The sequence below is a fragment of the Uloborus diversus genome, chromosome 4, assembly GCF_026930045.1.
Source record: "Uloborus diversus isolate 005 chromosome 4, Udiv.v.3.1, whole genome shotgun sequence".
Classification (NCBI taxonomy): Eukaryota; Metazoa; Arthropoda; class Arachnida; order Araneae; family Uloboridae; genus Uloborus; species Uloborus diversus.
The window spans coordinates 156,829,321-156,844,622 of record NC_072734.1 but is presented as its reverse complement, the minus strand read 5'-3'; the positions used below and the strand labels follow the sequence as shown (position 1 = coordinate 156,844,622).

At 33.4% G+C, this 15,302-nt stretch overlaps 1 protein-coding gene across 1 annotated transcript in view; it reads right to left on the bottom strand.

The window, feature by feature from the left end:
- Positions 1 to 15,302, bottom strand: part of LOC129220941 (uncharacterized) — a 50,611-nt gene that overhangs the window by 21,223 nt on the left and 14,086 nt on the right. Inside the window, exons 4-5 of the mRNA XM_054855376.1 lie at positions 12,580 to 12,744; positions 9,506 to 9,649 (exon numbers count right to left, since the gene is read on the bottom strand). Of these exons, the coding sequence (XP_054711351.1) occupies positions 9,506 to 9,649; positions 12,580 to 12,744 (309 nt within the window). The remainder of the gene's footprint in view (positions 1 to 9,505; positions 9,650 to 12,579; positions 12,745 to 15,302) is intronic.

The window sequence follows — 15,302 nt, the reverse complement described above, 5'->3', positions numbered from 1 at the left end:
AAGGGATGTATTAGCACCTGATAAATATATTGTAGAACTCTTTACCGTCTTAAAAGTCTGCTGTTGTTTTTCATCGTAACTAAATCTACATAATACGAAGTAGTTATGACTGAAATGCATATTTTAATCGTAACAGAGACGAATTTCAAATCTGTACCTCGCAGATGAAGCGTAATCTGTAAGCACATATTGTTGAATTTTGTCTTCAATATTAATTTCAGTACAGTCAAATTTGCTTTTTACGAGAGCAACGAGTCCGCAATATTTGCTCGCTATAACCGAGTGCTCGTAAAAAGCGAGTTCGTGAAAAAATCATAAAAAATCATCCTAGTTGTTTTTTTTTCTTCTTCTTAATCACTATGCAACCAAATAAGTTGGTTACTTTGCTTTGAACTGTCTAAATGTTTCTTTATTATGTCACCATTTTTCAGGAATACACACATACACACAGATATAATTTTTAAATATTTCTATACTCCACGAATTAAAAAAAAAAAGTTCTGACATCGCTTGTTCTCAGGATTTATGCTTTGTTACCAACTTTGGTTGACTTTGAAATGTTAAAAAAAATTTACCAATAAAGAATAAGTCAAGCAGAAAATTAGTATAAATTTGACGAATTACAAAAAATATAAGCGGGGTTTGATCGTTAAAAGCGAGTTATGCTCCCATAGACTTAACATTGTACCAAACAAGTATATTTCTGACTTCCTCGCTAAATCTGGGTCATCGTTACATCTGGGCTAATTATAAGCGAGTTCGACTGTATTAAAGAACCCACCTTAAAATTAAATATACGTGTTTGTATTTTTTGACACATAACATTTTCTATAAGCGTACAAATTTAAAAGCACAAAGTTCTAAAAATGTCCAGGTTTAAACCCTACTGCATAAAATATTTCGATTTTTAAAGGTTCTCTTACTTTCACGAATTCCGGCTTTAAATGTTCTCCAGTAAACAGATCCACATATTTATCGTTCAGTTTAATTCCTAGGTGTTGCGCTGTGAAAGTGATCATTCGGCAAGGTGGACTGGCTGGCATTTGATAAAAGTCGATCGTCATGATGTTAGCTGCAACAGAATTGTCACTTTGACTGCAAACCTCAGAGTGACATTTCAAAGTAGCTATTCATTCACTCGCCCTTAAATTGATAATGACTGGTTCAAGGTTAAAAGACGAGTAACAGAGAGCTTTTGATCAATTTACGTTTTGTGGAGACATCAAGGAGGATATCTGTGACGACAGTAAAGATGTGTAATAAGAGAAAGACTTTTTTTTTGTTTTTTGAGAACTCTATATTAAAAGAAGGGTTAAAGAATGGGTGTGATGCATCTTCAGAAATATCCATATTACCGCAATACCTTAAGCATACATAATTTCCTTTTTAATCTTAACTGTATCTGTGAATATTGCATGAATAATTATAAATAATACGGTGAACTTCGGTACCATAGATCTGTGATGCGACTCGTATGCAACATGCAATGCATTTAATATTTTTCCCTTTTTGTAATGTGAACATTTTTTTCGGACATGGGGCTCATAGGAGTGGGATTGATACTTGGGTTTCGCACTGAAAAATAAATGAAAAAATTCCGAAATGAAAAAAAAAAAAAATGAAAAAGTAAAAAGAATAGGCTTGAATGATTTAAAAATATTTTGGGAGGAATGTCACCAAGTGCCTCTTTATGCTTCAAATGTCTATGCTTTTGAAATCTTCACCTTTCTAGCTTCTCAGAAGAATGTTAACAGTTAATATAACTCAATTCCCTCACTGTAAAATAACTCAGAAACTTATTTTGATACAACGGAAATGTTTCTAGGGAAAAAAAGGGAATGCTTCGGTCAGCAGCACTTTTTTTATTTACTCAAAAAGTTTTTTCGTTTATCCAAAAAAGCAAAAAGTGAAAATGTTGACGCATGCGCAGCTCAACACGACGAGAAACAGGAAGTAGTGCCGCTCCAATGCCAGAGAGAATTTTCGTTCATTGCATGAATTCAGCGAGAGAAAGATAATATTTAAATCTTTTTATATTGTGCTAATTTATCGTTGTCAAATTACAGCTGAAGCTATATAAAATTTTTCCTTGTTTTGAAAGTGCGAAGCGTAACTAACTTCTTGACGCATGCGTGAGACAAAAGCAAACTAAAGCCTAAACCCGAACAACAGTACCGAATACACGTTAAGAAATCGAAGAATGTTCTTTATTGAGTCACATCATTTGTATAATTTACATCTTGTCTTTGAATTTCTTAACTAGATGGGTTAGTGTTATTGACAGAATGCTATTCTGTCATAAGGATGACTTTTCAGGAGTTAAATATCGACGAAAGAAATGAGTAAACATATTTTGAGTACAAGTGTGATTGGTTTTGCTTCTTCTAAGAATCTGAGTTGAAAAACATAATAAACACAAAATAAGTGTTATTGTGTATGCTGTTTTTATGCGTCAACCCATGTTTATCATTAGTAAGTTATTGAAATATATTTAATTGAACATTTAAACTTCAAAAATTATGAATTGAATGTTTTAATAGGCGAATTCTCAGATTTGACAACTCATCTTTAAGGTTAAGTGTTTTCATTCTCTTATAAACAGTGTAACCAGATTAAAAAAAAAAATAGCTTGAAAATATTGTGAAAAACTGAGAATTACGGCTCTTTAACATGCAACGTCATTTTCATAAAGTACTCCCGCTCCCTCGAGGAAATTGAAACCTTGTATTTATTTCGTAATGAGAAACCTATACTTGGGGCAAACCTAATCTGGCAACATTCTGAAGGCTATGCAAATACTAATCACAATATTACGTCGCTTCCAAGTTAGGTTTGCCCAAACTGTAGTGTTTCAGTAGTTTTTAAAGGCTGATATCTCTAAAAATACTTTCATTAGCATTACACTTCCCTCGGTTCAGATTACTTAAATTTGTATGAGTTTCTGCAGCAAATCGATGTATACAGGGTGTTTCTGAACTCTTGAGCAAAACTTTAAGGGGGGATAGTACACATCTGGACAAGCAATATAATGGCAAAAATAACTGTCTCAAACGTTTTCCGAAGGAGATAAGCGTCATTAAAGTTGAGGGTCGGAAATTTCAAATAATCATAAAAAACGGATAAAATATTCGATTCGTTTGCGGTTTTCGCTAAAATTATTCTTTTTATCAGTATTTTTTTTGAAGATAAATTTTGAAGATGTAGTTTAAAAAATGCCAATAGAGGGCGCTTTAAACATTACAATAACGAAGAAATATTTTTACCGCTATTTTTGAATCTCATTAAATGTTTGCTAATGCTTGGACTTAAACTTAAATTTTTAGCTCTAAATTTGAATTGCTGGGAGTGATTAAGTAGCGAAAACTTTTCTTCAAAGGTTGAAATGCACTTTGTCACAAAAACATGTATGCATCAAGAATCAATTGAGATGCAACCAACAAACTCGGCTGGAATGTAGTTTGGTAAGAGATGATTTAAATTTCGTCGCCAGTGACGAACGGGTAAGCGCGCTATGCGCATACAAGATGCGCAGATGGGTACGATTGAAAGTGTGAAAGTTATGTCAAAGGGCACTTCAAACGAAACTGTCGAGTTGTAAGAACGCTATTGTGACTTGGACGAACTTTTAGAGGTATACAGACTTTTTGAAGGAACGTACAGTAGATCTCAGAGGAGCAGGTTGGTTGTACGCGCGTATATGCCGTCACCTCGATCGGAGCGATATGGTAGTAGTTTAGTGTAGGTAAAAATAAATGATTCCCTCCATTGCGGTCGGTTAAGGTATTCTAGAAACGGAAATGAGAGCGAAGATCGCACATCATAAGAGTGGCCACTACCGTATCAACAAGGACGCTAACATTAGTTCTTGGCCGTTTAACACCTTCCAAGAAACTGCTGGTATCAAGAAAAACAATCCTGAGTAGAATGAAAGACGCTGGTATCTCGAACCGGTGTTTTTCATTGCGATATTGCGATGGATTGAATTTTCGTCGATTGGATTTTCGCTGCACTTTATTAGCTGGGCTGCGACATACAGGAGGCATGTTATCTTCATCGATGAATCCTGATTGAGTCCCAGTGGTCTTAGGTAGCCTATGTCACTCCATACCAGGCCGTGATTTGTCTTGTATCGCTGCTAGTGGAAGCTATATAATTGACGGCTTAGTAACCTTTATTGTGTCGTAACTTTTTAATAAAACAATTTTTTGTTCTGAATTTGTAATCATTTCCTTACTTTGTCATAGGCCGCTTCCATTTTTAGTTTCGTGAAGATCGCTCGTTTCCTTCTGGGTTAATGTATTTTTTTTGTGACAGAGTGTATTTCAATTTCTGAACACAGTTCAATTTGCGCAACTTAATCACGTCCGATTACTCTGATTTTGAGTTGAAAATTAAGTTTAAGTCCAAGCATTCGAAAAAATCTAATGATATTCAAAAATAGCGGTAAAAAATAGTTGTTCGTTGCTCCAAGGTCTAAAGCGTCCTCTATTGGCATGTTTTAAACTTCTTCTTCAAGATTTATTTTCAAGAAAATACTGATAAAAAGAATAATTTTAGTGAAAATCGCAATCGAATCGACCAATTTTTCTTTCTCTTTGTGATCATATTTGAAATTTTGGACCCTAAACTTTAATGGTGCCTACCTTCTTCGGAAGTCGTTGGGGCTCTTATTTTTGTCATTATATTGTTTGTCCTGATGTGTAATATCAACCCTTAAAGTTTTGCCTAAGTGTTCAGAAACAAATATGTCTCTCTCTCTCTCTCTCTCTCTCTCTATATATATATATATATATATATATATATATATATATATATATATATATATATATATATATATATATATACATTTGAAAAGTTAATGACCCTTTAACTTTTGCTAATAGCAAAATAAACTCGACGACTAGATAATAAAACATACATGTATAAAATATTTTTATGCGATTACTTATCTTTTGTTTTCTTTTTGACATGAAAATATTTTTCTCTGCAGAGTTTTATCTATGCAACTTATTTGAGTTGTAGTGTACCTGTGTTACTCCTTGATTGCATAAACTAAACAAAAATGCTCGTGGAAGGTATGTCCCATGCATCAATTATACATTCTCTATTACAAGAAACTTGATTTAAAGCAAAGTGAAATTACACCCTAAAATAAAACTTAAAATTGAAAACTTTTTTTGTAAATTCAAATTTCACCTAACTAAACTTCCAAATTCGAAGAACTAGACAATCTGAGGTTAAATGTTCTGAAAAATATGTTCGTAGTCATACACTGCTTGACAATTGCTAAGGAACAATTACGCTTTTTGGAATAGTTAAGAATAGACAATGGTTGAACTAAACAGAAATAAGTACATAGTTTGTAAGAAGGATGTGCCTTTATTATACGTACAAAATAGTACAGATATTACTGCATCAATGACGAAAAATCTTCCCAAAAAAAAATCCTACTTAGATGATTTTCAAACAACTACAAAAAAATTGATCTAGGTCAGAATGATGGAGACATGAGTACCTTGGTATGATGTGTGATTACCAGACACTAATGCACATTTTGCATCTGTTTTTCCATACTCCCCATTAAACTATCGAGGAGTGCTTGGGGGATATTTTCCCATTCCTTTCTCAAGGTGGATTTGAGTTCTTGTACTGATTGTCGCCCATAAAGAGAAAGTTTGGGCCTACAGCACCCCTAAAAAGACGAACATGATCCAGTACAACTTCTCTGCAATACCTTTGCGATGTAACGCTTCCTTGTTCAAAAATGTGAAGCGTTTTTCGGCGATTGTGCATGATGCCTGCCCACACCATCACGCCTGGACCATACCAATCACGTTCACAAACAAATTTTTGTGCATAACGTCTCTCCACAGTAGTTGGTTACCAGAATCACCTGTCACACTGAAACGAGATTCGTCGGAGAACATCACTGTAGACCAATTTGGACGTTTCCAACCAGGACCATAAATTTTGTGTATTACATGATGAAAGGATGGGAATTCGTTTGAGCAAAAATGAAAAAAAAAAAAAAAAATCAAAATTTTTCCGTTTGAGGGCATTTTAATGAAATACATTATTTCCCGATCACTAAAGTCCGATGCATGTATCTTCTTGCCTTGGAGGAACTTGAAACATATTGTAAATAGTGATAATCCTAGAACCTTACGTGATCAGAAATGCAGCATAACACGACAGGTTCTCAGCACTTCTAGCAGCGTACTGCGGTCAATTGTAAAACATGCTATCTTACGATTCCAGACGAAAATCATAGCAGTCCTATTAAATATTTTTCGATGCAAGATTTGTTTAAAAAACATTTGTAAATGTATAATAAATGTGTAACTCATAAAAGTAAGCCCTCTGGTGACAAAATTTTGAACAATTTTTATTTCATCACGTAAATTCTCCTCCTTTCATTATGATCTACGCAAAATTTCGTTTATTTCTGAGCAACAGTTTCGCCATCAGGCAACTTTAAAGTAGGGTCTTTGAATCATGAACACCCTGCATATTCATTAATTCATTTGATTATTTCGACAACCACTCAGTTTCTTCAATTGCGTCTCCACAAACAAAGAGACATTTCTTAAATTCTAATAAAAAGAAAAAAAAAACATGCATTTCCCATCACTTTCGAATAAACTGAAGGCATACTAATATTTAGTTTTTAGCCTACTTTCCCAGTAAAAGTCAGAAAAAGAAGAAAAAAGCATGAAAGAAGGCTTAATGCATCTTAAAAATATCGTGAAAAACAAAAAAAAGTCAAAAATAAATAAAATAATTAAATGAATATTGAAAAATTAAAAATTGGAAAGTAGGGTATTGAGATGGGGAAAAATGTCTGTCGGTCTGTCTGTCGGTCTGTCTGTCGGTCTGTCTGTCTGTCGGTCTGTCTGTCGGTCTGTCTGTCGGTCTGTCTGTCTGTCCCCCCCTAATAACTTTTGAATGAATAGTCCGATTCGAACAAACTTTTTTTTGTTCGAAAGATCTCGGCGAGGACACCTCATTCCCATATTTCACTTTTTGATTTGAACTATTTTTTGTTCAATTTTGAACAGTTCAAAAAAACTTAACATTAGCGCCTACGGGGAAATTCAAAGCAATTCCGAACTGTGAGGCGAATTTGCTTCAAACAAACTTTGTAGGAAAAAGCTTTTGATAAAAAACTTGTATATAAGATATCTTTTTGATTTGAACAATTTTCCGTTCAATTTTGAACAGTTCAAATCCCTTAACATTAGCGCCTACGGGGAAACTGAAAGTCAATGTAGATTCCGTACTTGAAGGCGGATTTACTTCAAACAAACTTTGTTGGAAATAGCTCTTGACGACCAACTCCCGACTCCGACTCCGAGAATTTAGGGGGACCTGACACTGACTCTGACTCCTGTTCCCGACAATTAATCGGACTCCGACTCCCCGACTTCGACTCTGACTTCGTAGCTTTGGCAAACATTTATACACGGAGGACAAATGACTGACTCCGATTCTTGGATATTTGACTCCGACTCTTTTATCCCAAAATGAGATTGACTCCGACTCCGACTCCGCTGCTGTGGTTTTAACTGTGAAATAATTATTGTTGATATGATTTGTTTTTATTTTCACGCTAAAGTTTTAATTTAGGTATTTAGTTTTCGGTGAATAAACTCAAAAAATATGCGCAGACGATTTTTTTTTTTTTTTTGACAATGAAAATTATTTCTTTAAGTTGACATTTTATTGTTTTTTTTTTATTTTGGTAAGTGCATTAATTCGTTTAAAAAATTATTTTCGGCAACAGGGGAAAAAGAAACGATTTTTTTAATGTGATGTATTTATTTTAATGAACTTATTATTATTTTTTCGTTTTGAAAGCTGTTAAAAAATTTTTTTAATGGAAAGAAGTGTATTAGCTGCTTTGTTTAAAAGGTGCTGCTATTTTATTTGTTCGTTTTTTTGAAGAAAAGTAAGGAATATTTTATTCCTAGAAATCAGCTTAAAATATTAAAAAAAATATGTTTGAAAAAATTTGCGATTTTAGCTATTTTTGAGAATATTGATCAGGTACTAGAAAGTAGTATGGGTATACGGGAAAGTAGGCTCGTCTAGTTCTAGACGGAACTTCTTGTTGTAATTTAAGCTAAAACTCATACATTTTCTTACCTATTTTTATAGGAGTTTATGATAATCCGAAATTTTTGTAATCTGAACAAGTAGTATAATTTCGATTTAACGATTTTCAAAGGACTGGAAAAAGCTATCGTTAAATCAAGGATATCGTTAAATGAAGTATCATAGACATTCAATGCAGCCAAATCCGGACCAGCGAAAAGTCTCACCAAAGTGAGGAAATCGTTAAATCGGGTATCGTTACATCGAATAGTTTTATTTAGCAGTCACGCAGGGATATTTTTATCCGTAATTTCTCCATTTTAAGCTACCCCACCCATATTTTAAAGGGATTCATTTCATTAGTTGTTATAAAATGGAAGACAGATTCCCTAACTTTAGAAAAGTTATCAAAAAGTGATATTATCCTGTCATTTAGTGTATGTTTGAGTCACGCCTGAAATGAGATGCAAAATCAATGATTTTAATAAAAGTAATGCAGCTTTAAAGTAGCAAAATAAAGTTTATAAATTTCTACAAACACATCCTTTGTATTTCACAACATCACAAGTTTTCTGGCGCTTTTTAAATGCAATAGAATATCAAAATGTAGGAAGAATGATTAGATCAGCTGTATAGATATGGCTTCCAAAAAGTAACGTTAGAAGTATTGATTAAAGCAATGAGCTGTGCACAATATTGCTCCCCCCCCCCCCCTTTTTTTTGTAACATAAAAGTAAAGAGAAGGAAACGTATTTCATAACCCTGACGGTACAGGGCTTTTTTTTTTTTTTTTTTGAAGTCAAAGGTTGCCCTAACAGACTGTATTCTTTAAATATTTTCCAGGGACAACACTGCGGTGGGAATCATTAGTATGAAATGAAACGGATGCGACTTTAACCATATTCTGTTTGAATCTTTAAGAATTTTTGTGAAAATTTCTTTAAAATCGGGTCTATCATCAAGTTATTCGTTTTGATTTAGTTTCGCAATTCTGTTCTATACTGAATACGTATCAGCAGGAGATATGCAGTGTTTTATAAAATCGATTTTCTTATTCAATAAAGTGTGATAGTGTAGTTTTGGAAAAACTTCCAGTTTAAATAAAACTTTAATTATAACACTAAATCTGCAAAATAACTCAAAAAGAAAAAAAAAACAGCAAAATGAAAATTTTATTTCTTAAATATTCCATTCAATACATACTGAAAACTTAGTTACACTGAAATTACTATAATACAGTAACTAGTTAGAACATATCATGTTCCAACTCAGTTTTTTAAGTTTCAATTTATAAAAACATACTTTAAGAATTTTTATGAGCTCTTGAATAGATGAGATTTCGATTTTTAATGTAAATAATGCTTGGCAGCATACTGTACGTAAAAAAACGTTCCGCTTCTGTAAATATTCATGGAGTTGATTCCCTATTTTTAAAATATTCTATGACTTTCTGGACTGGTACTTCATTTATTTCATGGAAATTTGGAATCTCTTTCTTCAGTTTCTGCATCCATGCTGTTATTCTCGGATATCCACTCAAATCGATATCAATTATCTGTATAAAAATCAAAAACCATTAGTAACATCGCAGAAGGGAATAAATTAAATTAAAATAGAAGTTTATAAAAAGAAAAAATAAATCAAGTAAAAGTATGACAATGTCTTAATAGGCTAGGAAAAATATTTTTATTAGCTGTTTTAGAAACTAGAAGTTAGGCAGCCTCTAGTTTCTAAAATAGGTGCGACGGGGCATATATTGGAACAAAATGGTAAAAATCTTGGTCACTTCACCTTCAAATACACCTATTCATAACATTAACCTAGTTTAATTTGAAAAATTCGGCGCAAAACTTCGGAGTTCTTGCATGGAAGGCCTGTACTTAAGCTACTAACTTGAACTTTACACTCCAATAAATAGTTTCTCTGGCGCCTAGATTTTTTCTTGGTTCTTATTTTTTTACTATTTTTATCAATCTCCATATTCATTTTACAAAACAATTGAAAAGTGAATTGCATGTATACACTTTAGATGTAGTACTGCCGTTGTAAGCACAAAAGTGGTATCTGCACTTTTCATCAAAATAGAGTTAGGGTCACCAGATGATTCTTTGCAACATATTTCACCTAAATACAATGTTGTATGGTCATTTGTCAGTGAGAATTTGTTTTTTTTAATCTGAAAAAGTTGCATCTGAATCAAATACATGGAGGCGCAAAATTTTAAACGGCAATTTCTCATTTTGAACTCAGTTGCAGATACGACTTTTGTGCTTAGCACGGCAGTCTAGCTCTACTGACATTCTACTTATATTTCATTACTTCAAAATTTGAGTGTGATTTTCTATAGACTCAATTAGAGAAAGTTCATAGATATTCCCCAAAACAATTTTCTTACTGAAACCAGATCTTGATTTCCGCAAAGACAAGTGGGGACAAGTACACAGAGCCCTCACATTTTGGTGCAACCAAATTCTGCTATGAAAAGCACTTTTGTGCTGTGTTTGTTTAGTATAGCTGGGTGAATTTGCTAACATATCTGTCACATCTGTTATTGTTATTTATCAATGAAATTCTTAAATTTTTCCGTTTGCTTATACAAACTTTGCACTCTTTAAATATTTCATTTCACCATGTATAAATAGATAAATTAACGTATTTTACATCAAATTTCATTACATGTCTCACATGATGTCAAGTTTTCAATCTAACACACGACCAGGGTTTATACTTATGAAGCAGGGTTGTGCAAAACTTAGGATTAACATGCAGGATTTTAGCACACATATGTAGCTAAGTGCATTGTATAGTTTAAGAATTTTAGAAGGACCTTTGCCTGTGAGTTTCTATCTCGAGTGCAGGGGCGGATACAGAATACCATTTTAGGCGGCTCATACTGAATAATGACTCCCCCCTCCCCTAATGCACAAACCTATGATTTTGTGTACGAAAAATCTATTAAACTGCTTAGGTGTCAATAAAAGGCACCAAATCGAACATGAATAGGGCACCTAATAGGGCAAAAATGTTTCAAATTAATTTCATAAGCAATGGAAAGAAATTACATTTCAAACATTTACTTTCAAAAATAATTAATGAATTGAAAAAAACTATGGAAATCGTTTACTTTTTATTTATAAAGTGTTTAAATATAATGTGGATGGATACTATTTTCGACGGTTTAGGTGGGGAGTTGGGGGGGGGGCGTGATCCCCATGATCCTCCCCTTGCATCTGCCCCTGCTGGAGTGTATGCACTAAATCTGAATACGATATAACTATTTGTTTTTAAATAAAACTCGAAGGTTTTCTTTTTATTACAAGGTAACCTGACACGGCGGTATGGTGTTGGACAGGGAGGGGGATGCAAACGGTGAACGATGTCGTGGGGGACCTCAAATGCTTTCTTATCCCAGGGCTTCCTGGAAGCCAAAATCGGTTCCTGATTACATCTACTAAATTTAATCCCTATAGACTTCAATTAAACTTAAAAGACTTCATAAAAATAATGCTCTCCCTAGATTATGTGCTCAATCAAAGTAAACTTGATCAAGCATTTCAAAAACTTAGAATCAATTTTGATACATTTTTCGCACATTCTGCAGCAGGTCCTCATTTAATCTGCATGACCTCAATTTTCGCAACCGTTAGCCCTAGATGCATACTTCCAATTACAAATATGGTCAAAACAAGATGCAGAGTTAGAAGAACATTAGCCTGAAAATACAAAAAGATTGAAGTAAAAATATGAAATCTAACTTTTTATATAGTCTCCACGTCCCCTACACAGCATTTAGGGAAATCACAAGCATGAAAAAACAATTCAAACGCAAAACATTTTACGTTTGTACGACCAATATTCACTAAGATATGAACCACACCGTTTTCTGATTACACATTTTTACCTTTTTTTAGGGGGGGGGGGAATTTTAAAGACTAACAAGTATTTAAAATTATATGCGTTCATAGAGTGTGATTTTTCAAATTGCACAAGATTTTGTAATGTTTTTTCATGCATTGTAGCATAAAGTTTGCATTTTTTTCAATAGCAATGAAAAATATAATTATTTTGCTTATTCACTTCGAGAGCATGTCACTCGTCTGAAAGGGCAATATGTTCCAACCTCAACTTCTGCACGGTCCCTGCTAATTTTGAACTCGAATATCTCCGTTAGTTTTGGTAGAAAATGCTTCAAATTTTTCGTGTTGGTATTATTTTTCAATGGAGATTATTTCTCGAAACGTAATGTTTGGAACTTAGAGACCATATAAAAGTTAAATTTCATATATTTTCACTATTTTTTTTTTCTTTGCATTAAGCATTTCCTTTCTGCTCTTCCATTCAACACTTCAAACTTTTCTGCAGCTTATTTTGACCCTTTTTGCGTATGCATCTTTGGACCAAATGTAACAAAAATTTTACTTTAAAGAGAGTTTCGCACAACATGCAGAAATTTTGGGCAGAATAAAACAATAAAAAGTAATTTACTTTAAGATGTTCAATATTTGCAGTGAAGGAGAAATCAGCCAGAGTGATATGATCTGCAGCAGCATAAGAAGTCTTGCCCAAACTTTCTTCGAATATGTTCAAGTGTTTCTTGATTGCTTCAAGTTTCTCCTGACTTGGGGGTGTTCCCTTTAGCCATAGCGGCATCTAATTAAGATTTTGGGACAAATAATCAATTTTATTTTAAAAAAGAGAAACACACATGCACACAACATTCCTGTAACACAATTATAAACATTTATATCAGTGTATTGCGAAAACCAGGATAAATGAAGAAAACGCTAAGTAAAATTCGTTGATTTGCTTAGTAAATGTTGTTGCTTGATAACATAGCACCCTGAAATCTCTAAAAACGAGCTAATTTGTGCCTCACATTACTTCTTTTTACACCAATTTAATGATAATAGTATCTTAGAGTAAGCAAGGAAACACTTTTAATATTTTCCCCGAGAAAAAATTCGTTGATTTGCTAAGTAAATGTCGTTGATTGATAACATAGCACCCTGAAATCTCTAAAAACGAGCTAATTTGTGCCTCACATTACTTCCTTTTATACTAATATAATGATAATAGTATCTTAGAGTAAGCAAGGAAACACTTTTAATATTTTCCCCGAGAAAAAATTCGTTGATTTGCTAAGTAAATGTCGTTGATTGATAACATAGCACCCTGAAATCTCTAAAAACGAGCAAATTTGTGCCTCACATTACTTCCTTTTATACCAATATAATGATAATAGTATCTTAGAGTAAGCAAGGAAACACTTTTAATATTTTCCCCGAGAAAAAATTCGTTGATTTGCTAAGTAAATGTCGTTGATTGATAACATAGCACCCTGAAATCTCTAAAAACGAGCTAATTTGTGCCTCACATTACTTCTTTTTACACCAATTCAATGATAATAGTATCTTAGAGTAAGCAAGGAAACACTTTTAATATTTTCCCCGAGAAAAAATTCGTTGATTTGCTAAGTAAATGTCGTTGATTGATAACATAGCACCCTGAAATCTCTAAAAACGAGCTAATTTGTGCCTCACATTACTTCCTTTTATACCAATATAATGATAATAGTATCTTAGAGTAAGCAAGGAAACACTTTAAATATTCTCGCCACTAGTTTGTAGCGAACCGAAGTAATAAAGCTTTTTACAGAGATTAATTTTCCCAATAACGGCAACTTCAGCGTGAATCAATGGTCAACTCTTTAAATAGCGCCAAATTGAAACTAGATTCAAAAAAAAAAAAAAAAATCCCCCAATTAGTCGCCAACTTTGTAATATGTCGTTAACTGGCGACCAAAAGCTTGGTGACATATTGCCAACTGTTCGCCATAAAGCGAATACTGAGATGTATTTTCACTTTTGTTAAAGTTAATTAATTTATAATTTTTACATATTTTTCTGGTCATAATATTTTACACTTTTGTAATTTGGCCTTGCTTAAAACAAAACTAATTTCACTCATTCAAAATTATTAATTGTTGAATGATTAAAAATAATATTACTATTAAAAATAGTAGATTCGATAATTATTAGGTTCGATCGATTTCGAAAATATTAGATAGATATTAGTCCCTCCCTTGCAGCCCCTTACCGGTGCTGTGAGGGAGGCATACTGCAGCACCGGAAAGCGTACTGGACATAAACGTGAGATTAATAATTTTCGTGATGCATTTTGTAGCTTTCCCCTATCTGATATTTAAATTTTATTTTTGAAAGTCAGGTGGTGAAAGTGCACCACTCTGCCGGCAATTAATGGACATATAAACATGAGATTAATATCTTTTCTAATTTTCTTAGTAGTTTAAGTATTTTGTGCTTGTCCTGTGTTTAAAATGAATTTAATTTTATTTATGTAACACAAAGAATTATTTTTAGAAAGTTTAAATATTAAAAAAATATTTAATTTTTTTTGACCGGGGGGGGGGAAGCGAATGCACTAATAATCTGGCCCCCTCACTTTTTCAAGGCACGAGCCGCCACTGTTCGCCAAATTATAACATCACTTAAATAACATTGAAATTAACACTGATTTTCCCCAAAAAGGTGTAAAACACCCCTTTTGTAACACAAGAATGCAACAAAAAGGGGAGGTTCACAACTAGACCCTAATAGTAGTCTACATATCAATTTTCAACTTTCTATGACATGCCGTTTCTGAGTAATGCGAGATACGTAGATACATACATGCGTACCTACGAACATACATTCGCACATACAGACGTCACAAGAAAACTCGTGGTAATTAACTCAGGGATCGTCAAAATGGATGTTTCGGGCGTCCATACGTTCTTAGGCTCATCTGCACGTGCCCGAGAAAACCACTCAACATTCATTCGGGGGTGAGAAAAGTGGAAATTTTGGCCGATATTTGAGTAATAATTTTCGCGAATACAATACTTCCTTTACTACGTACCGTATTACCCCGCATTATCCGGTATGCCGGAAAAAAGCGAGGTTGACCAACATACCGGATAATTCGAGGTTTACTTGCAACAAAACAAAAGTAAATTCCCCCTTTCAGGTCCAATCAGAAAGCAGACCACTGTAAGGAAAAAATAATTCCAGAAAGTAACCTTCTTCAAAAAAAAAAAAGTGCATTATACGTAATATGCTCTTGCTATTTATAGTAGGTCATTGTTAATGAATTTAATTATATACCAATAAAGTAATCAATTCAGTAGCAATCATCGTTACTGCGATTTG